A 24,110-nucleotide genomic window follows, 5' to 3' on the forward strand; every position below is an offset into this window, starting at 1 on the left:
TTATTTTAATACATATATCTGAAGAATTAGAAATAAAGGCTTCCTTGGAGGTGTGCCTTTTAAAATTATTTTCTTTATTATTAAACATAAAGTAAGAAATTTTATAGTACCTGCAGTGAAATTACACTACAGTATAAGCAGAACCAAAACAAAGTTGCAAAATCTATTGAGTAGTTTAGGGCAATCTCTCTGGAAACTTAAATTTTCTGTGAGAGTAAGTTACCATAAGTATTGGTATACATTGCTTTTCTCTCTTCAGATAAGCAACTAAATAACAATGCAAATCTCAGACTTCCTTATTTAAACCAGTAGTTTTTTTTAGCAATGGAAAACCTACAAACAAATTTTCCCTTGGTTCAGGGCTCAAATAAAAAACTGAATGGAATGGGAGATGATGGCAGCCCTCCAGTGAAAAAAATGATGACGGACATTCATGCAAATGGAAAAATGATGATAAACAAGATGCCAACAGTAAAGAAGGAACACTTGGATGACTATGAAGCGCCAATGGAAACTGATGAAGAGCATGTCAAGCGAACCTGTGCCTCTGTGCCTGAACCTTTACATTTAAATCCCAGTTTGAAACACACTTTGGCACAGTTCCATTTAAGTAGTCAGAGTTCTCTGGGTGGACCAGCCGCATTTTCTGCTCGGTATTCCCAAGAAAGCATGTCACCTACTGTATTTCTGCCTCTTCCATCTCCTCAGGTTCTTCCTGGTCCACTGCTCATCCCTTCTGATAGCTCCACAGAACTCACCCAGACTGTGTTGGAAGGGGAGTCTATTTCCTGTTTTCAGGTTGGAGGAGAAAAGAGACTCTGTTTGCCCCAAGTCTTAAATTCTGTTCTCCGAGAATTTTCACTCCAGCAAATAAATACAGTGTGTGATGAATTGTACATCTATTGTTCAAGGTGTACATCAGACCAGCTTCATATCTTAAAGGTCCTGGGAATACTTCCATTCAATGCCCCATCCTGTGGGCTGATCACATTAACTGATGCACAAAGACTATGTAATGCTTTATTGCGGCCACGCACTTTCCCTCAAAACGGTAGTATACTTCCTGCTAAAAACTCATTGGCCCAGTTAAAGGAAACTGGCAGTGCCTTTGAAGTGGAACATGAATGCTTGGGCAAATGTCAGGGTTTATTTGCACCCCAGTTTTATGTTCAGCCTGATTCTCCATGTATTCAGTGTCTGGAGTGCTGTGGAATGTTTGCACCCCAGACATTTGTGATGCATTCTCACAGATCACCCGACAAAAGGACTTGCCACTGGGGCTTTGAATCAGCCAAATGGCATTGCTATCTTCATGTGAACCAAAAATACTTAGGGACACCTGAAGAAAAGAAACTGAAGATAATTTTAGAAGAAATGAAGGAGAAGTTTAGCATGAGAAATGGGAAGAGAACTCAGTCCAAGGCAAGTTTTATTTTATTTTTTAATAGTAATTTTGAATAATGGTTATGGTTTACCTTGAAATCAAGTCTGTTAGAATGCAACTTAAGCTGTGTGTTAAGAATCTTGCTGCTCATGCAACAACAAAAATATTGATATATGTAATATGTTTGTGTTATACATTTTAGGGTATAAAATGCTTTCCTGTGTGTGTTTGATCTTCTAAATACCCTACTGAGAGAAGTGGGATTATTCCCATTTTACAGATAAAGAGAATGAGGCTCAGAGAGATCAAGTGGCTTTCCCAAGATTATATAGCCAGGGAGTGGAGGATTTGGGACTTCCTTCTCAAGCCATGTCCTTTTTCTTTTTCACACATCCTGCTTTTTGATGACTAAATCTGTTGTTTTCCTAGGACTCAAGACAATTTACACTTTAGTGCTATCTCCATTTGCAAATGGTATAGTAGCTAGCCAAAACAGTTCTGGTGGTGGGTTCCAAACAGCGTTTTTCAAAGGTACGTTTAGGATTTCTGACATTGTTTCTGTAATTGGATATTCAGACTTGATCAGTATTGGAAACAAATGGAAAAGACAGATTTATCTGAAGAATTTATGATTCTAGTCACCAAGAATTTTTAAAGAATAAAATAATTTAAAAAATTATGACAGGTAGAATAAAGAAAAGATTACTTTAGAGTAAATAAATATTAATATCAGCAGAGAGATTTTAAACTTACTTGCCCACTGCATTATCTAATAGGCTTAAACTCAAAACTTCATTTTAAGAGTTTGAATGCCTAGCTAATAGACAAAGTTTAGGCTATTAAATACTCAGTTTGTTGATCTGGTTTTTAAATATTTTCCCACTAGAGTAAGATCAGTAGCTAACACTAAGTGTTTAAAATGTGGCAAGCACTGTTCTTGAGCAGTTTCACACATGATTTTATTTGATTGGTACCACAGAAAGTTGGCCGCGTTTCATCTGAAGAATCTAATTTTTTCTCTATTAGCTTTTATTTCTTGACATAATCTCACCCTTTCTACTTCGCAGAAGAAATGAATGAAGTGTATTAAATGACTGAAGGCTATTTATAGCAAGATAAGAGCTTGGGCAAGAACCTAAGTTTTGGTGTTCTGTGCTGTAATAGGGTGCCTTTCATGTTTTGAGGGAAATTTAGTTACAGTGTCATTTTAAGACAGTGATTTGCTTCTGAAGCTTAATGGCGGTAATTTCAGATGTGAATTCAGAGTAGTTTGCTACTTGCTGATTCCCAAGGGTCTGTACTTTTTCGAAATTCTTTTCCTGTGGCTACTAGGTAAGTTTATATTGTTCAGGCGCAGTTATTAACTGATTTTAAAGCAGGATTGACTTCAAGCCAGTTCTCACATTGCTGGACTTACAGCTGGCCTGGTCTGATGCTGAAGGTTGTGCTTAGAATTACCTATATTCTCAAAATGTGAAATGCCCATTTTGATATTTTTAATATCTTGCCCCAACCTGATGAGGAGCTGTACTCTTGCATGTCCACAGGTGGCCACATTATTTGCCAGATAATCTTGGTCCAGTCCTGATTGCTCTGACATAAACATTTTGGAGATAAATTACTTTGCCTATTATTCCTGCTCTATTTGTGAGAAAAAATATCTGAGAACCATGATAAAGGTTAAAAAAAAAAGGTGATGAATTTACTTAACTGAAACTGAATGTGCTAGGGTTTGGTTAAAATTGAAACCATTCTTCATCTGTATGTAGTCCTTTATTGTCTCAGAATTTATTAATTTCTACTCAGTTTTTTTGGGGAAGGTGTGAGGTTTTTTCCCATCTTTTTACTATGTTATTTTTTACAGTGTTTGCTACGATGTTTCTGGTGTACTTTTGGTATTTTTTTTTTCCAATTTTATTTGAATTTTAAGCAATTTAAGGAAATTTAAGAAAATTACCAGTAATCAAACCGTTAAGAAAGATTTTTTGGGGGGGGGTTCACATGTAGTACATACTTGTGTGATTGTTTCACTGTGCTTGCCACTTCACATTTTGAAAATTATTCCTCAAAATTTCTTTTTTGACAATCTGTGAACAAGGTTTCTCAGATGAGAAACCAGTCCCAGATGGGTCATATGCTCCTAGTGGTGTATCTAGTAGGAGGTAGAATCAGGAGTTGAATGGAGGTCTTCTGACTTGAAGCCTAGTAATTATCACTACTTTTGCTGAAAGCAAACTCAGTAGAAGAAACTGAAGTTTGAGAAACAACTTTTCTTATCAACTTACCTTACTGTAATGGTTCTTAGACTCTATTCACTTGGGTGTAGACTAGTGTCTTTTACTGGGAAGGGGGCAAGGAGAGAGTCCTAGACTGAGGAACATTTTACCTTCTGTGAGTCACTGAGTTGATTGCCAAACAAACCAAACAGATCCAGAGGAACTCACTTTAAAAAGTAAAAGCAGGCACTTAAAAAAAAAAATTAAAGAATATACTAAATATATTAATCTCTAATCTAAAGGACCTGATGTTTAGTGTGAACATGAATGTAATTTGATATGTTTAAGGTAGTTAGAATATTTTTTTCAAATTAAAAAAACCCTCAAACTCAGTAGGCAGTTGTTTGAAATACAGGAACTGTTAAATTATTTCTAAGGATGGAAATTATATTAGTAATGATCATCAACTATTTGCTTAGCTAAAAACTATATTTACTTTGCATAGTTAGGAGCTATATTTAGATGGGGAAATAAGTGGTATAAGGTCAGTGCTCTAAGTGAAGAACTGACTGTTTTGTAGACACCAGAGGTATAGTATTTTGAACTTTTTCTTACTCAGGTCACCACAGGTCTTGATTTTAGATCTGCCTAGGTTTTTTTGTAAAATGTTGTTATTAAACTGTCTCTTCAGATCTTTTGAGTGTTTCATGTTTTTTATTAGAAAAATGACTGTATGTTACAGTGCACAAATATATACAAGAATATTATATTCTTGATTTTTTTCCCCAAATCTTCAGTGGGTATTATATACTTGATCTAATTCTGATTTTGTTGAATCTTACATTTCTATCTATGGAAAAAAGGTTACTAAGCAAACTGATCATTTGTAAATAAAATCTGAAGGTTGATGTTTACTTAAGATTATTTTCAAGCACATTAGAAAAGCACATTTGTAGTCAATTGATAAGATCAGTGTAGGTGATTCTTTACTGTTAACACCATGTGGCTGACAATCTCCACTAGATAAAGATGGCTTATGCCCTTATTTTTTTTAGAAGTTAAAATTTAGATGTCTAACATTTAGACTTGACTGCTCTTAGGTAAGTAAAATAACAGTTTTTACTCTGCTTAGGGAAAAAACCCTATGGGTTATCTGTGATGCAAATAGATGATCTAAGATATCAACTTAAAAATTTTCCTCTTAAAGCCTATTAAACATTTCACTTTTTTTAGTTTTGCATTTTCCTTACAGTTCATCATTTCTGCAGAGGTCATTTGAATAAAGATAAAAGTACAAAAAATTCTCCCCTCTTGTAAGCTGTTTCTTGTAAGTGTATTTCTTAGTGCAAATTTAAATGAGTTAAGGAATTAAAAAAAAAAGGTGGTTTTAACCCTTGGTAAACATATGTAATTTGCAAATAAACTGTTGAGTAAGACAACAGATCAAATGAGAGAATGGATGTAAAAGAATTTTGTAAGTTAAGAGTCTAGAAATACAGGCTAGTACTTCAAACTATGATTGAAATATTTACTAATATGTTTTTGGGGATTTTTCCTCTCCCCAAACATTTTCTTGGTTTATCTAGAATTATCTGAAAATATTTCTAAGGTAAGTGAGGTAACTAAGTGTTGGGCTCAGATGTACCTTTTAGTTGTTTGTACACAACAGTTATACTAGTTGGATGTTTTGTTTACTTACTAAAATGAAGTATGCAAGAAGAAAGTATGCAGAACAGGTTTGTTATAAAATATATTGAAGAAGGACATTTCAGTGAAATCTTCAGAATGACTTTGGAAATAGTGCCCTCTCATGGTTTAGGAAATAGGGAGTCTTTAATCATTTTTACCATTAAAAAATGGTAAAACATTTAAAAATGTTAACATTTTGAAAAAGGCTTATGATAAAAAACTTAGAAATGTATCCTTTTGATGTTAGAAATGGGAAAAAAATTAAGAAACTTAAAGGAAGAAAAGAAAAAGGATGGACTTGAATCAACGTGCAGCCAGCTAGTAGTGTTCTCACAGCCCTGCGTACTTATAATTTATGCCACTAGGAGAACAAGGAAGAACTCAAGAATTGGGTTAATTTGAATCCCTTTAGAATTCTCGAAGTAGAAAGTGTGGAACCAGAACTCAATTTGTTCAGGTAAAGAGGTAGAACTAGTTTGGGAATAGTGTGTTAGTAATGGCTTGAACCTGATTTTGTCCACACATAGCATTTTGTTCTGTTGAGGTTTCATGTACGTTATATATATACATTAAAATAATGTAAGGATTTTGTTAGACTACAAAACGCATAAAGAATATAATTAATTAAGCCATTCTCTTTTGTAAAGGTGTGGTTTGCTTCCATCCCTCAATAAAGTATTACCGCCATGTTAGGCAGAAAGAGGAATGAAAAGGAAAGATACAAAATTAGTTTAAAACTCATTTTAATTTCCAGACTTAGAGATGGGTGACAGAAACACGTATGTAAAGACTAGGTGGAGGCTCCCTAGGGCGGGAAATCCTCTTCTAGTTTCTGAATGTAGAACGTGGTAGATGCTTAATAAAGGTTTGTATGAAAGTGAATGAAAACCCTTAGTAGCCCTAGAAAGCTACCAGTGATTTTCAAGGAGAAAAACAGGGTTAGTTTTAAACTGAAGTAGCATTTTATTTTCATTTTTGGTAATGAATTTATTTTGAGATGTCAAATAACCTTAAAAGTCTATGTTTTGTTTATCTTATGGGGACAAGGAATACAAAAGTTAAAAAAAAAAAAGACTTTAATTAAAGACCACTTTTATTCCATTTTGAGAAAGTTTTTTGATGTGATTAAGAAAGCAATACAGGCCCATTATAGTAAATCCTTAAAAAGTACAAAGAAAACAACAGAGTTTTCTTGTAATTTCGCCATGGAGTGATAACCACCATTGGAATTTATTCCTTTACATATGTGATACTTTGTAAATCTGTGCAAAAAGCATCTGTAGAGCACTCATGTTATTAATTTAAGATTAATTGTTGAAATAATACTTTGGGGCAAATTTTAGCACAGCGCACTTAGAATAGTGTCAGATTACAAATTTAGAGCAATAGACCAGTTGCAGTGTGTCACCCATGCAGCCTTTCTCATCTAGGCATCTATGAGAGGAGAATTAAGCCTTACAGAAGGGGTGGTATATAGTACCGTTCTAAATGCTTTGGAGAGAAGTTAATTCATTGCATACAATGGAAGCTTTGGAGCAGTTGGGCTTAATTCTCTTGAGAAGCCCAGCTGAGAAGGAGGAAGGGGGCATTAAAGAAGTCAATTTAGTGGGTCACCAGCATTTAAAAAATATATGAAATAGAGTAAAATGAAAAATGCAGTTCATTGCATATAGTAAAATTAATTTACCTTTTGATACTGTCAGTTTACATTAGTTGAAGGCCAGAAACTGAGATAAATTTTTTTAAAGTGTATATTACTGAAATGGACTAGAAAAGCAAAACCCTAGACTTATATAGAGTAAAACTTTTGACAACAAATATTTTAATGAAAAGATATATATGACATGGAAATTTCCGAGTAATTGCAATATAAAATAGACTGGACACTATAGAACTCCAGTATAAAAAAAAAATTATAAAGCCCCAGGAATTAACAGGATTTTTGTCAGTTTGTTCCTTTTCCTTCAAGTTTTAAAGGGAGTAAGTGATACCATGCTACTGCCTTTACATGGCCTTGTTTCCATGAAGGATTTAAAATGATAGTTGCACATTGTAGGAACATGGGCCTTTGCTTTTCCTGTGAGCATTTTTAATCACTTTTAACCCCAAAACTGGCTTTGTGAGGTAGGTGGTATGATCTTGCAGCGTGGAGGAGCAGCAGACATTGTTATGACTCCTGCAGATCCATCTTTGGTAAGTTAGTGGAGGTGCTTGGATCATATTGTTCCAGTTTTGCATTAGGTTGATTAATTCTAATAATTACAATGAAGCCAGGCACTAAAACTAAGCCTTAAAATCTCTTAAGTAGCTATTTGCTACCTTGCAACACTATTCCTGTTTCAGTAGTTGAAACACTCATTCACAACACGTTGAAAGTATTGAGGAAAGCTGATCCTATTCTAAGAGATTCAGTTTCTTTCAGTAGGAGTCGCTGGCAGCTGTCTGGTAGGGCGTCTTTTGTGTCCTTCTGAAATCATTTATGGACCACTTGAGTGTCTTAGTATTACACACAGTAAAAGGAGCCTGGGAAGTATATTTGCTTTATACCCAAGGAGTTGTTGCCTAACTATGTGTTCGTTCATGTATTTAGTGAGGTTAACGATTTATGTTTGGCTCATACAAAGTAATGTGTATTTGATATGCATTATATTTTATTTTTTGTGTAATCACACCATTATAGAAGGATAGACTGAAATTTACCAATCTACTAGTGCTTTGTATGCTTACTGGTATATAAATATCAAAATGTAAAAATCATTGTTTTTCTAAATTTTGTTTTTAAAAATAATTTCCCACATATTTTAAAAAAATTTAATTATTTTTTTTGGAGGGGGAAGGGTTTGAAATCCCATTCATACTTTAAGGCATTGTCTGGATTTCTTTAGTTAGTCAATGTTTGTCATTAAGATTTAATTAAAGATCATAATACTAATCTGATATCATAATTACAAACTGGAATACCACTTAAAAGCCAAGGTTGTTATTGTTTTTTAACACCTTTATTGTGGTATGAGTCCTGTACAGTAAACTATAAATGTTTCAGATGTACAATTTGGTGAATTTTGAAAGATGTGTACCATGAAACCACCACCACGATTAAGATAGTTAATAACATTTCCATCACTCCCTAAAAGGTGCAATTTTCAAATTCCCAATTTATCCCTTCCCACCCCCTTTACCCGCTGGTAACCATAGTTTGTTTTCTATGTCTGAATCTGTTTCTGTTTTGTAGATAAGTTCATTTGTGTCCTTTTTTTAGATTCCACATATAAGCAATATCATGTGGCATTTTTCTTTTTCTTTCTTACTTCACTTAGAATGACAATCTTCAGGTCCATCCATGTTGCTGCAAAAATTTTATTTTTTATGAAAAGCCAAGTTTATTATTGAAGATAAGTCTGGAAATTTTAGAGGGTTTTGATTTTTGTGTTATTTTTATTTTTGGTTTTGGTTTTTTTAAGTGCAAATTGGAAAGTTTGTATATGAGTAGTGCTGAGTGGGTGGAATTGCTTTTATAACTAGAAAGTGGTAATAAAATTGCTGATTGGTCTTTTTTATAAATGAAATCAAGTTCTCTAAATTATTTGTCATTGTGAGACTAATAAGCATTGTACCAAAATACAATGGTTCTTTATTAGGAAATCTGATTATTAAAGGGTTCTGTATACATAACATAGTAAGTTGAAATTTAGAGAAATTTGAATAAAACATCTTCTAATTTCTACTTATTTAAAATTTACTCTTCTACTATACAATTTGGGATTGTTTAAATTTTGCTTTCATAGACATTATTTGTTGTTTTGAGGTTTTGGAATGAAATCATATGTCTGAAGTTTTTCTTACGTGTTTCAGATGAGGATGCCATCTGTTCATTTTGTGGTAGATAATGGTGGGGACGTTGGACAATAGGAGTATTTTAAAATGTTAAGACTCTAACTTAAGTTACTAAGTGATCTGCCTCTCTTCTTTGCCAAGTAATGTAGTGTATTCTATTTTAACGTTTAAATACATAAAGAGAATAAATTAGTCTTTTATTGAAAGGTAAAATAAAAGGCAGTAGATGCTTGTATCTTGGTGTCTAATTTTTATTCCTGATCAGTAGTAGCATTACTGCTGTGCCATTTAATTATATTGTTATGTTTTTGAAGATCTAATTTGTATGTTGCCACAAATGCAGAGTAGATGAGAAAATCTGGCATGCCTGTGAATATTCTGTTGTATAATATATGCTTTTCTTAATTGTTTTTAACATGCAGTTAGGATAATTTGTTATAAATGTGTTTATGGTTTACCACAGCATATTAAGTAAAATTAACTCCCAGCATTTTATCATGGTTAGTGTTGTGCATTTCCCCATCATTTATGTCATTTACTTTGTAGATCTGATCTCTAAAAATACATCCCAGAGACTGTTGGGATTCTTTGGCACTTCATAGTACTTCATGGAACAGAAGGGTATTAAATGTGAAAGAGACTATCTTGCGAGTTTTGTGGTAGCACAGTAACCTTAAAAGAGGCCACCCTAGAAATTAATGAGCTACACTGTCAGTCAGAATTCATTCAGCAAATATTTATTGAGTTCCTACTACATGCCAGGCATAGTGCTAGGTAGTGAAAATACAAAAGTAATTAAGACAGCCCTTGACCTCAAGCTGCTGTTCAGACAGAGTCCAGATAGCCAATTGTCGGGGATTTTGTATAGGGAATTCAGACATTAGCTAGAGGACTGCACCAAGTGGTCTTTAAGGAGGGTTTCTTTAGAACCCCTCCTCTGACTGCCTTAGTGGGTGTGTGCAAGAATAGGAAACGAAATAAAGGACAGAAACTAGAAAGGGATGGATGTTTAAAAATGAACAAATGTGCTAGCAATTATTTAAGGCGGCATTTGAAGTTTAGAGACATCATAGAAACAAAGATACACTGAGTTTGGATCATGAATAAAAGTAAAACAAATCAAGCTGTAGAGTTTTGAAATGAACTTGATAAAAATTGAATCAGATTTCAAGTCAAGATCTTTGGCTGAAGAAGTTTAGAATTTGTTATTCTGAAGTTTGAGATTCCAGATATTCATAGTAGGAAGAACTTTTAAATATATAAATCAATTTTAGCAATTTTAATTTTAAAAATTTGGAACCAGTTTATTTCTTGGGCAGCACATCCAGAATTATTTCAGATATAAAACTGATTTAAAGTGGAACTTTCTTTATTTTCTAAATAATGAGTTTAAAAATACCTTCGAAAAAAGAAAATTCTCATTTAATTTAAGCCGATCTTACATTTTATTGATTTATTAGAGTGAGCTTACCCATGCTCATTCGCACCTCTTTTGTCCCCGTGTTGGTGTGAAAAATGTTATGCCTAAGTGAGTTTTCTAGATAATGAAACTACTCTTTTCAGCACTGTTTTTAAAACTAAAGCTTTAAAACCTTTTTTTATGAATTCTAAAATGTCTTAAATAGTTTTCAATCTTTCTAAGTATATGCGTATGGTATATATATGTATGTGGTATACTACTTATGTGGTATAAGTAAATATAAAATACAGTCTATAAATATAGATTGTAATTTAACTGTGTCATATTGACTCAAGACTTCTGAAACATTAATTACTCTGTTGTGATAAGTATAGGGAAAAATTGAGATGTATTAAATTTTTGCCCTGGCCTATGATAAAACCCTCAGATTGTCTTGCTTTTTGGATCAGTTTTTGTGTTAATGTCTTGTAATTCTCTTCTCTCCTTAGGCTGTCAGCTGGCACCTGGCATCTATCATTTAGTATTTCTGTTGCCAGCAGTCAGTTCCATTTCTGATTTATGGTAGAACTAAGCTATAGGCTGACAAACAATGTAAACAAGTGATTGCTTTATTTTATAAAAAAGCAGTTGATTTTGCCGCAGATTCTGAACTTCTTTAGAATACTTGATCAGGATTGTGAGGTTGTAAAACAAATTCTACTCATACAGTCTAGAGGCCCTCACAGAATACTCAGCTCTCAGATCCTTTCAAAATATTACTCTTTTCCCTATAATTTTGTAGTCTTGTTAGTCTTTCAAATTCCTTGCCCAGTAATTCTTAATAAAAATGTTTATCTCCTACCAATATGTGTTTTGGGGGGAGGGGAGACAAAATACAAAACAAATGAAATGAGGAAGTTAGTTAACACAGGTTATTTATCCTTTTTTTAGTTTCTGAACCTTAGTTTTCTGATCTGTAAAATGGAGATAATTATACCTACTTGAAATATTTGTTAGAATTAAGCAGGATGTATAAAGTTCTTATCATGAACTTTGAGGTAGATGCTCATTAAGTAGTCAGCTGCTTTCTTTTTTTCCTTTATTTACAGGTACAGTTCATCCTTTAGGACTAGAAAGAGCTTTTCTTTTTTTTTTTTTTTTAAACATTTTTTATTGATTTATAATCATTTTACAATGTTGTGTCAAATTCTAGCGTTCAGCACAATTTTTCAGTCATACATGGACATATACACACTCATTGTCACATTTTTTCCTCTGTGATTCCCTGTGCTATACAGTATAATCTTGTTTATCTATTCTACAATTTTGAAATCCCAGTCTATCTCTTCCCACCCTCCGTCCCCCTGAGAAAGAGCTTTTCATAGTTACGAGGAAATGTAGTATCCTGATAAGCGTTAGCAGACAAGGTGGTTTCAAAGTTTCGCAAAGTATTTATTGCTGTAGAATGTTATTCAGTAGAATATGCTAATAAACACTGTAGGAACGGTGGTATATTCTAGCTGATTGTAGCAATAAGAAGAAGAATCAGGGCTTACAAATGCTGTACATTTGCAGAGTACTATTATTTAAAATGGATTTTTAAAATAGATTCTGTAAGTATGGTATTTGATGAAATCATTTCTGGTGTTCCATGTTAACATTCATGCTGACTGAAGCCCTTCTTGTGACGGGACAGTTCATGTAGCAGTCTCCTTGAGTTTTAAGTGACTAAACATGGTAGTTTAAGGAAAGACTGTCTTATTATTTTTCTAACGAGAATTCTTACTATTTTAATAGGAAGATGATTCTTAAATAGCATAATTCTTTACTCATCAATGTCCTCCAGAGGCAGCCTATGGCTCTATCAGATTGACTCAAAATTAACCATCATATCTTCCTTTAGTAAACTTTTCCCCTTCTGCATTTTTCTACAGATAGATACACCACCAGGAATGGAATTACACTCTTGGTATCCTGTTATAAAGCAGGAAGGTGACCATGTTTCTCAGACACATTCATTTTTACACCCCAGGTGAGTGGGTATTGGCTCATTCATTCATTCATTCGTTCGTTCAACCTCTATACATCAGGTACTATTCTAGGTCCTGGGAATTTATTATATATTTTTAGGCTTTCTTTCTAATCAATGAAATGAATTATAAATTGTGTTGCATATTTGAAATAACCTTTTCTGTGTGTTTCTATGTTTTTCTAAAAAATAGATCATTTCCTTTTTGCCCCAAAGTGAAAAAAATGAAAGTTTTCTTTTAATTTCCTTACTTCCCTTCAAGAGATAAACCAACTCTTCAAGAGTGTGGTGTACAACTTTGATATTTTAAAAAGAAACTTTTTTGAAACTTAGAAGTTTTCATAGTAACAATACCCCTCAAAATAAATTTTCATATTTTCAATAAAAATATACCATGGATTATAAACTTTTAATTTATTGAACCTAAATTTTTAATCTGCTGCTGTACATGTATATTCTCCCCAAGCACAGTGATGATGAATCTCAGTCTTACAGTTCCTTCTAGTCCTGTTGTGTTTGAAGTAAGTCTTTGGGCAGTATTAAGCTTGTCAGTTTTCTTAGCAGAATACTGAGTTTTCATCCTCAGAATTCATGTGATTAGTAGAGAGGAAAAATACAGATGTCCTGTACAAAGAAAATGTGATATAAGAGGAGATTATTTAGAGTTCAGAGAATGAAGTGTTAGGTCAGTTAAATGGTTGCGTCTTTTGGCTAAAGGATAAGCAGATTATAGTTAGTAAAATGGTATTTACATGTCTAGCTCAAATTTGTTCCATGAGTCTCTCACATAATTTCCTGAACAATTTTATGTGAGCTGTGAGCAAAATGGGTAGTTACCCTTTGATCTTAGTTTTGCACAACTTATTATTGCTGTTTTATCAAGTAAGTAGGCAATACCACAGTGTTTTCAGAAGATTGCTCTGTGGGGTTTGATCCACGGAGGACTGGATCCCAGTAGCTGGACAGCATTCAGAATGCTAGTTCTTTCCCTGAGCTATCTAAGAAGGGCCCTGGGAGCTCCTCACTGGGGCTGCGGTGAATCAGGCCATAGCCATGCAGTGTGGGACTGAATCAGCCTCACCATCACAAAGAACAGGACTGCCTTGCTTTTGGAGGGGGGCGGACGAGGAAATAGTCCTCCAAAGTAGTATATGGTCTGTTTTCTTTTTGGCATAAACCTTACCTACTCAGGGCTGTTGAATCACTCCGTAAAGATACTTCATGGTTTTCGTTCTCATATGGTTTTGAGGGAAAGAGAAGAGACTGATTTTCTTTTCCAGAGAGTATCTTCTTAGTGCTCAGAAATTACTTTTTGTAAAACAACAAAAATATCCTAATAACTTGTGTTCTTTCTGCCTCAACTACTAACTTTTTCAAGAATTCTTTTCTGTGACCCTTATTTTCTGGGTTGTTATGTTGTCTCTTTTGGTAAAAAAAAAAAGTTTAACCGTAGAAATAGATGTAATATATTTTGCTTTTTACCTAAATGTAATATGTATCTTACTTTGCCATTCTTTGTTTTCAGCTACTACTTATACATGTGTGATAAAGTGGTCGCCCCAAATGTGTCGCTTACTTCTGCTGCATCCCAGCCTAAAGAGGTCGCAAAGACAGAGGCAAGCAGATCCATACCAAGACAGTCAGAGAAGCCACACAGTAGTGGGAAACATCAAAAAACAGTGTCGTATCCAGATGTCTCACTGGAGGAACAGGAGAAAATGGATTTAAAAACAAATAGAGAATCATATAGTCACTTAGGTAAGTATTCAGAATTTACCTTTTAAAATCAAATATCTTAATAGACACATTTTTTCAGCACTTTCAAAGAGCATTTCTGTTTAGGAGAATTTTCCAGGTAATTAAAGATTTTGTCTTTAAAAAAATACCATGTTTCAGAACTCTTGAGTGACTCTGTGGAAGCTCAGCTGCTCTACTAGCATGGTGATAGCTGTAGAGGCTAATGAGATAGATACACAGGCTAGATGGCTGCATACTGCAAGTGGCTTCTGTCTGATTATTTTTGATTCTTCCAGCCTTTTCTTTGCTGTCAGATTTCTTCAGAAGGTCCTTATTGTCTTTCCAATTTGCTATGAACTGAGAACCCATTTAACTGATAATATAAGAAGTATATGACAATCTATAAAAATACTGAATCAGTATGTTATACACCTGAAACTAATGTAATATTGTAAATTATCCTTCAATTTAAAAAAGAGAGAAGGGTATGTAAGAGCAGTTAGGTATAGGACTCAGGGAAACTTGGTTATGGAATAAGCAAGGATTGAAAACTCACAGCCATGGGAGCCAGGCTATTCGGCATAAATGCAGAATGCCTGCTGGACATCAAAAAACAAAAACAAAAAACTGTGTATTCACAGTGCCTTTTAAAATACCGTGGACCAAGCAAGACACGTCTGCCCACATGCTGCCTGTGCTACCCTCTGCGTAGCTGCAAAACCTTGCGTATAGCTTGGGCGAGTGTAACAGCTCTTTCAGCTTTCTTGGAACGGCTTTCTCAGAACAGTCATGTACCTGTTTCTGTAGATAATTGAGATTCTTGGGAGTGGGTTTCTGTACTTCAATTTTGAGGTTTTCTAAAACTTAATTTCCCTTAGATTTAAATATGTCAAATAATAATTAGTAATGTACCATTATGCCATGTTTGCATTATATTTGCCAAATTATCTAATTCTAGTGACTTAAAAAAATTGTTGATATAATTCATATACCATAAAACTTACCCTTTTAGAGTGTACAATTCAGTGGTTTTTAGTAAATTCACAGAGGTATGCAATGATCACAACGTTTAGTTTCAGAACATTTCGTCACCCACAAAAGAAAACCTGTAATCCAGTAGAAGTTATTCTCCATTCTCCCTTTTCCACTAGCCTCTGTCAACCACTAATACATTTTCTGTTTTTGTGGGTTTGTCTGTTTTGGACATTTCTTGTAAGAGAGATCATACAACATGTGGCCTTTTGTCTAGCTTCTTGCACTAAACATAGTGTTTTCTCAGTCCATGTTTTAGCATGTGTTAGTAATTCTTCCCTTTTTATGGCTTAATAACATTCTGTTGTATGGATGGATATACTACATTTTGTTTATCCATTCATCAGTTGATGGACATTTGGATGTACACTTTTCAGCTGTTATGACTAATGCTGTTTTGAAGACTTATGTGCAAGTTTAATGTGGACATAGGTTTTCATTTCTCTTGGGTATGTATTTAGGAGTGGAATTGCTAGATCATATGGTAACTCTATGTTTAATGTCTTAAGGGACTGCCAGACTATTTTCCAAAGCTGTTGCACCATTTTCATTTCTACCAGCAGCTTCTCAGGATTCTAATTTCTGCACATTTTTGCCAACACTTGTTATTGTTTGTCTTTGATTATAGCCATTCTAGTAGTTGTTAAGTGGTATCTCATAGTTTTGATTTGCAATTCTCCAGTGACTAATGATAATGAGTATCTTTTCATGCTTTTATTGAACATTTCAAATCTTTGGAAAAGTGCCTATTGAGATCTTGTGCCTATTTTTAAGTAGGGTTATTTGTCTCTTTACTATTGAGTTATAGGAGTTCTTTATTCATTCTGGGTACTAGACCCTTATCTACATGATATGCCATTCTGTCAATTGCCTTTTCACTTCCTTGTTAGTGTCCTTTGAAGAACAAAAGTTTTAGATTCTGATGGAGTCCAGTTTAGTTTTTCTTTGATTGCTTACTTTAGGTGTCATGTCTAAGAAACCATTGCCTAGTCCAAGCTTACAAAGATTTACAGTTAAGAGTTTTGGCTCTTACATTTAAGTCTGTGATCCATTTTGAGTTAATTTTTATGTAAGGTATGAACTTCAACCTCATTCTCTGTATATAGGTACAGTTGTCCCAACACTGTTGAAAAGACTGCTCTTTCCCAATTGAACTGTCTTGGCACCATTGTTGAAAACCAGTTGCCCATAAAAGTATGAGTTTATTTCTGGACTCAATCCTTATGCCGGTACTGCACACAGTTTTGATTTCTGTAGCTTTGTAATGAGCTTTCAAATTGGAGATTGTGAGTCCTCCAACTTTATTGTTCTTTTTCAAGATTGTTTTGGCTATTTTGGCTTCCTTTTATTTCCATATGAGTTTTAGAATCAGCTTGTCTATTTCTGCCATGAAGCCAGTTGGGATTTTGATAGAGATTGCACTAAAAACATAGATCAGTTTGGGGGTGTTTTACCATTTATCATTGTCCCTTTGGGCTGCTATAACAAAAATACCATAGGCTGAGTGGCTGACACCACAAACATTTATTTTTCACAGTCTAGAGGCTGGGAAATCCAAGATCAAGGCACCAACAGATTTGGTCTGGCAAGGACCTGCTACCTGGTTCATAGATGGCTGTCTTTTCACTGTCTTCTGCGTGGTTAAATGGTAGAGCTCTCTGAAATCTCTTTTTAAGGTCATAAATCCCATGATGGGGGCTCTTATGACCCTTGTGACCTAATTACCTCCCAAAGGCCCCACCTCCTAAACCATCACATTGGGGGTTACGATTTCAACATGTGAATTTTGAAAGTCACTGACATTCAGATCATGATAGCATCTTAACAATATTAAGTCTTCCAATCCACGAACATGGGATGCCTTTCCATTTTTTAGTCTTTTATTTCTTTAAATGATGTTTTATAGTTTTCATTGTACATGTTTTATACTCTTTTGTTAAATTCATTCGTAAGTATTTTATTATCTTTTATTTTATTTGTAAGTGGGGTTATCGTCTTAATTTCATTTATGGATTGTTCAAGTTACTTTTTAACAGAGTGATATTAATACTCTTACTTCATTTTTGCCTCTCAAAGATCCATCAGTTTCGAGTAATTCTACAAGTAAAAAGAAACCTGAGTCTACTACCTGCAACTCAACCAGGGACACAAGCAAGGTGGGAGCTGACCATGATGCTGTAGCTTCATCTCCAGTTCTTGTCAAAGATGTCATTTGTGAGGATGATAAGGGAAAAATCATGGAGGAAGTAATGAAAACTTACGTAAAACAACAGGAAAAACTGAACTCAATTTTACAGAAGAAGCAACAACTTCAGATGGTAAAATTGTTATCTAAATAATAGTCCATTGTGAAAAGATACTTCTGCGTATTCTTAAGAAAAGTCATGATAACATGCTGCAAATGTATTTAAGATTATTCAGTTTTACGTTCATCAGAAAGATTAATATACTTTTAAATCTTTAGAGAAAATAATTTTTCTAGATAATTACTTCTATGTAGAATTGATATGACAGTGGAATTTTAGATTTTTTCTGTCCTGTTCTTTCCTGACTTGAAAATTTTAACATGATGGAAGTAAAGTAAAAATTGTATTGTGATTCTTTAAATTACAGGAAGTTGAAATGTTGAGTAGTTCAAAAGCTATGAAGGAGCTCACTGAAGAACAGCAGAATTTACAGAAAGAGCTCGAATCTTTGCAGAATGAACATGCTCATAAAATGGAAGAATTTTATGTTGAACAGAAGGACTTAGAGAAAAAATTGGAGCAGGTAATGAAGCAGAAATGTACCTGTGACTCAAATTTAGAAAAAGATAAAGAGGCTGAATATGCAGCGCAGGTAAGAATTACTCAGTTTGTATAGTGTTGCCCTTTCAGTGTGGAAATTGAAGCTGTTACTTTACTCATTAAAGAAATTACTTTTTTTCAAGCTTGTTTCATTAGACTAGATTTCAAAATAGAGAATTCCATTAAATACAACTTAATGCTGTATCATCTAAGATGATTTTTTGACCTTGATTGCTTTATTACTTTAAACTTTTATGGGTTTCTGTAATTGAGTTGTCTAAATCTCTAGCTGTCTGAATATCAAATGTTATATGATTTTAATGTAGTATATGGGCTTTCAAATCAATGAATTAACAACCATGAACTGTTGCCCACTGTGTTCACAAGCCCTGGAGCAAAAATGAACTCACAACTTGGGGAAGATGAACAAATAACTCAGTGTGAGCAGGCTGTGATGAGAGGGGTACTGAAGTATTACGGCATCGTGAACGTGCTCTAGGTTCAGTTCTCTTGACCCTTTGTTTTTCCCTCATTTTAAGGTTATGTCAAAGTCAGATTAATAGTATTAGATGTTCAGGAGATTGCAGTATATATAAAACAGCTCATTTTGTAAAAAGTAATTTGAAAGTAGATCTTTGCCATGATGTGAGGAGTAAATGGAAAAACAAAACTAAGTGAAAACTGACACACTCTTTTAAATCACACAGCTGGCAGAACTGAGACAGAGATTGGACCATGCAGAGGCTGATAGGCAAGAACTCCAGGATGAACTCAGACAGGAACGGGAGGCAAGACAGAAATTAGAGATGATGATAAAAGAACTAAAGCTGCAAATTTTGAAATCATCAAAGACTGTTAAAGAATAAAAATCTTTAAAGAGATTCATCTGTGTATTCCCAACAGGGTTTATTTTTGTTTGTTTGCTTGGTCATTGAATTCTGAACAATTTATCTGCATGAAATAACTAGGCATTCTATCCATTTGTAGGTCAGAGAAAGTGAAGAGATTATATATTGGTACATCAATTTTTACATTTTCCAAATGAATGAAAGTGTATGTTTCTTTGAACTTTTTTTCAACTAGCTTAGTAACAGTACTATATGATTTCAACTATAATATTATCTGCCTATATTTCTAATGCAAATTTAGCAGTTGCATACTTTTTAAAAGCTGCATTGTGTGGTGGAAAATAGTTGTGGTCAGTTTTGTTATCCATATTTCAGACTCAATTTTAGATACAATGGCGGCTTCATATTTCATTTATAGAGCCACTCAAGGAGTTGAATCTCCATGTTTTTTATTAATACAGTCTCCTGTCTAAGTTGATGTAGTAATCTCATTATTATAATCAAAATTTGCTTTTGTTAATATTGTGGAATGAATTTCCACTGATTGTCTTCTATTTAATGTCTCCTGAGAGACATTTTGTCCATAGAGGGTTATAGCACACCCCATGGGGAAGGATTATATGCTTTCTTACACACTGCTGCTAAACACAAGAAGCAGTTATAATTAGCTTTTTTTGTTTAAATGGGGTTATATTTAGAAAAAAATTTTTATGCAGCAACTTCAGGAGAGGGAATAAAATGTAATAATTTTTGAGCTTCTGTTTATGTTGTTAATAGTGGTGTGAGAATATTAATGTACTTGAGAAAAACTGATAACATTGATGTGTATCAGTTTCTATACAATCCATAATCCTCCTGTACAGTTTTTATATGTAGTTATGGGTCTTACTACAATTTATATAATGGATTTGTTTTCCTTAATGGATTTGTTTTCCTTTAAATTGTAAAATATTAAACACCTTGAAGATTATTTTGGACTTTTGTATGTTTAAATGTCAAGTCTTACCAAAATTTGCACGAATGGACCATTTTCAGTTACTATTTAATATCAAAATCAGGAATATACAGTCAGCTGGTAGTGTTTAGTTATTGCTACTAAAAGATTTTTAGATAATTTTTAGAAGACAAAGGAATTCCATAGTTTGGGGGAGGGGCAACTTCTGCACTTTTTTTTTTTTTTTTTTTTTTGCACAGAAAGCCTGTCATTCTTTTAATAGCAAATTTCATACTACTTAAATCTTGGCTTAACAGGTACTAGGTAAAATTCTTAGTATGTATTTTTTAAAAGACTTTTCCAGAATCTGCCATTAATTGACCTTATTATCCCATGAATTTCATGTTTATATTCTTGTGTAAGGTATTGTATGAAATAACTTGAGACCTAAATTTGTTTTTAAAATAATTCAGCTAGGATTAAGATTATTTACTATTCCCACCATAGGTGATGGATACTCTAATGATATAGAACTTCAAAAATAAAGATGTTATCATTTAACCAGTTATTTTCATATTTTGCTTAATGGTACTTAATATATCCTAAAAGAATTTTTATACTTCTCGAAGTATAGTTTCTTCACTAGAGTGTGGTCTAGGTGTTTATTTTCTATTTTCCATTCAAATTTTACTATATTAACCCTGCAGTTTACTTTGTTGATTATTGGAACCTACTCAAGGAGGAACACATGTCTAAAATGACATATAGGAACAAATATTAAAAGTGACATGCCCTCCTATTACCTCTTATTTATCTTTATCTGGAGAAAGAAAAATCACAAAGACATTTTATGACATAGTTTCATTTTAGTTGTAAATTAGCTGTGTCATAGCTAAGCTTTTTGGGAGACAAAACTCAAGGCCCTGTAATTTCATTTATTTTTCTGATTCACTCAAAATCTACTTATGTTACTTAGTTTAAATAATTAGCTTACCTAGGTTTTAACTCAAAACTTCTAAAATAAATTGCCTAATCTTTGAAATATGTTATTTGAAAATTCTAAGCAGTGCTTAATTACCTTTAAATTTCATAAACTCTTAGTTTAAAATTGAGTAAAGAACTGCTTTTTCTGGTCCTTCACATAAGGGAAACTTGCCACGTGAAATTGTATAGTCTTTATTTTCCAGAAGCTACATTGATGTGCCATAGGTTTCTGTCTAACTTCTTTGAAAATAGTTTTTTTAGTCAATTGTAAATATTATGCCTATTCTAGTTAAAAGTCATTTTAAGTTAAACTTGTACCACATAGCTTGAAACTATTGAGACTTTGTAATACTTTACAAGTGGCCTCTGCTTAAAATACCCATATAAACTTACTCTTATTCTTGGCATGCTCATTTTGTGTGTTGATTGCTAGCCTGAAGTTTGTTTTGGTGTTAGTTGTTTTGGTGTTAGTTTTTGTGTGCCAATTCATCAGGAAAGCAGATTTTCCCCTCAGACTTTATAATGTTATTCTTTGTAGGAAAAATACAAAAATACTTACTTTAAAAACCTGTGTTAAAGGAATGGCCTATCAAGAGTGCTAGAGCATCTTTAAAAAGAAGAAAAGATAGAATATTAGTTTACTGGGTGACAAGTGATGTTTAATTTGGGTGACGACAGTTTCTATACTCTAAACTTCATGAGAAGAAGGTACCAAATCTATAGAAACATAAAACCTGCTGTCATTGAGAAAGCTCTAAACCACCCTGATATCACAAATACAACTTAGGACACTATCAAAGGATTTGACCAACAATGTAATTTTGGCTTGTGCTTTAGTTTTGTAAAGCATATTCTTTTGCTTTTGAATTTCTGTGTCCAGAAGAGTTGGGATGTTTTATGCTTCTTGAACTAATTTTATAACATATTTAATATATTACCAATTGAGATATAAAATCATGTGTACATATTGAATTAAAAATCAGTTACTAAATAATAGACTGAGTACAATGATACTTGCAGGTTATCCATATATTTTAGAAGTCATGACAGAATAGCCAATTTATTTGCACATCTATGGCTTCTGTTTGAAGGAAAGTAAAATGATAAGGCAACTCGAGTAACAGAAAACATGTTTTATTTCCCTGAAAGTAATAGGAAAGCTGGTGCTGAAGGTTTTTGATCAGTTTCTAAAATTTTGTTGTCCATGACTTATGTTTTGATTGCTTAGGGAAGAATCCTCGTTTTTATTTGCTCTTATACATTTAATCTGCGTGACAGGACATTAAAAATTAATATAATGGAAAGTTGTGCTCATACTGTACATCTATTTCTGTGCTTGAAACTACTTATTTTTATTGAAACTGTCAGCAATAAGGGACACATTACTGCTGTATTATAAATTGTGGGATTGAATAATTTAAACAGCTTAAATTTATTTCTATTATTGGAAGAAATTCATATGGGTAGTCTATATTGCATCCTGTTTAAAAGGACAGTTTTTTTTTTTTCTTTTGTAAAATCTTCCCATTTTCAATGGTTTCTAAATTACATAATGCAATTTGGAGCTTGTTTCTTTAGTGATAGACTTAAATGTCTTATATAGTGCTACTGTTTTTGAATTAAAATGAACAAATGTAAAAATTGAAATTTAAAAATTAAGCCCAGAAAACAAAATAGTGTATTAAGTTGGTTGAATGTAAAGAAATTTACAAAGTTTTTTCTTCAATATAGATACCTCACTTGAAAATAAAGCACAGCATACTTAAAGTAGTTCTAGTGAAAAAAAAAATCCTACTAAAAGAATTGCTAAATCTTGAACAACTTTTGGGGAATTATAGTTTGGAAGAAATAAAATATATTTGCTTTTAACCATCCTATTAGAAGTATTTATTTATCCTGATAATTTTAAGCCAACACAGTAGTCTTAAATTATTTCTGAATTTCTAATCTGTGAACGCGGTAAATGCAAGATCTGTTGTGCAACTATTGACACAAATTGTTGACTACATTGACCATAATTCAATTTAAAATTTTGCCAATGATGTACAGTTTTATGGTTAAAATTGCTGTGGTTGGTTGCATTACATGACACACAAAACTGTCCTCTACCTCACGTGAAATAAATATTTTATATGGTTTTACTATAAAACAAGACTCATCTATCTGGTCAGTTAGTTTACAAATTTTGAATTATATTTATTGAAACATGACATACTGTGCTCTTAGCTTATACCTCAATTGTATTTTGCGCTGTTTTCCATTTTCATGCCTTGTAAATAACTTGTATAGATTGTGGATTAAATTCCAAATAAAAACTTTTAATGCCAATGGAATTGATTCAAGCCATCTTGGTATCCTGTGTGAGCTCAACTTTCGTATTTCTTAAGATTGACATTTTCTCCTTTTGTTCCTTTAAAGTCTAACACAGCAAGTGACTAACTTGAGAAACTTTAGTAAATTGTAAAATGTGAAATTTTAGGTGATGAATATACTGGCATTTTGTGATTATTCTTTATCATGATACTTGGACTCTTGCTTTAACATCTTTTCCTCACCCCCATCTCTGGTGTTAGTTATCAATTACTGCATTAAAAAATTCCAAAATTTAGGAGCTTAAAACAACAGGTACCTCACAGTATCTGAGGATCAGAAATCCAGAGTCAGGGTAGTTTAACGCGATGGCTCAGGAGCTCTTAGGTGGGTTCATTTAAGGTGTTACCTGGGGCTGAAGTCATATGACTGACAGCTGTAGGATCTGCTTCCCAGCTTACTCACAGGGCTATTGACAGGTGCTCAGCCCATCACTGTATGCACCTGTCCTTGGATCTCTTTACAACTTAGTGGATGGCTTCAAATGAATGATCCAAAGAAGAGTGATGCCACAATTTATTTAATGACCTAGACTCTTTTAAGTCATATACTGTTACTTTTTCCTTATCCTGTTTGTAAGAAGTAAGTCCCTGAGTCCAGCCCATGCTCAATTGGCGATTTTTGAATATAAGGAGGCAAGGATCACTGGGGGCTATCTTAGAATTTAGTTGCCATATCCTCTAAATTTTCTTTTGTTTGTGGCAAAATATACATAACATAAAATTTACTATTTTAACCATTTTAAAATGTATAAGTCAGGGGCATAAAGTACATTACACAATGTTGTGTAACTGTCACCACTATATCAAGAACTTTTTCACTATCCCAAACAGAAACTCTATTAAACATAACTCCCTATTCCCTCTCC

The 24,110-nt window shown here is 33.4% G+C and overlaps 1 protein-coding gene across 1 annotated transcript; it reads left to right on the top strand.

Annotated features, from left to right (window-relative positions):
* On the top strand, positions 1–23,200 carry SKIL (SKI like proto-oncogene). The gene is made up of 6 exons (XM_064492722.1): positions 1–1,426; positions 12,461–12,554; positions 14,077–14,309; positions 17,397–17,638; positions 17,934–18,158; positions 18,814–23,200. The coding sequence occupies exons 1-6, from the start codon at positions 325–327 to the stop codon at positions 18,970–18,972; spliced, it is 2,055 nt and encodes a 684-aa protein (XP_064348792.1). The 5' UTR covers positions 1–324; the 3' UTR covers positions 18,973–23,200.
* Positions 23,201–24,110: the final 910 nt, after the last annotated feature.

Source organism: Camelus dromedarius, chromosome 2 (genome assembly GCF_036321535.1).
Source record: "Camelus dromedarius isolate mCamDro1 chromosome 2, mCamDro1.pat, whole genome shotgun sequence".
Taxonomy (NCBI): domain Eukaryota; kingdom Metazoa; phylum Chordata; class Mammalia; order Artiodactyla; family Camelidae; genus Camelus; species Camelus dromedarius.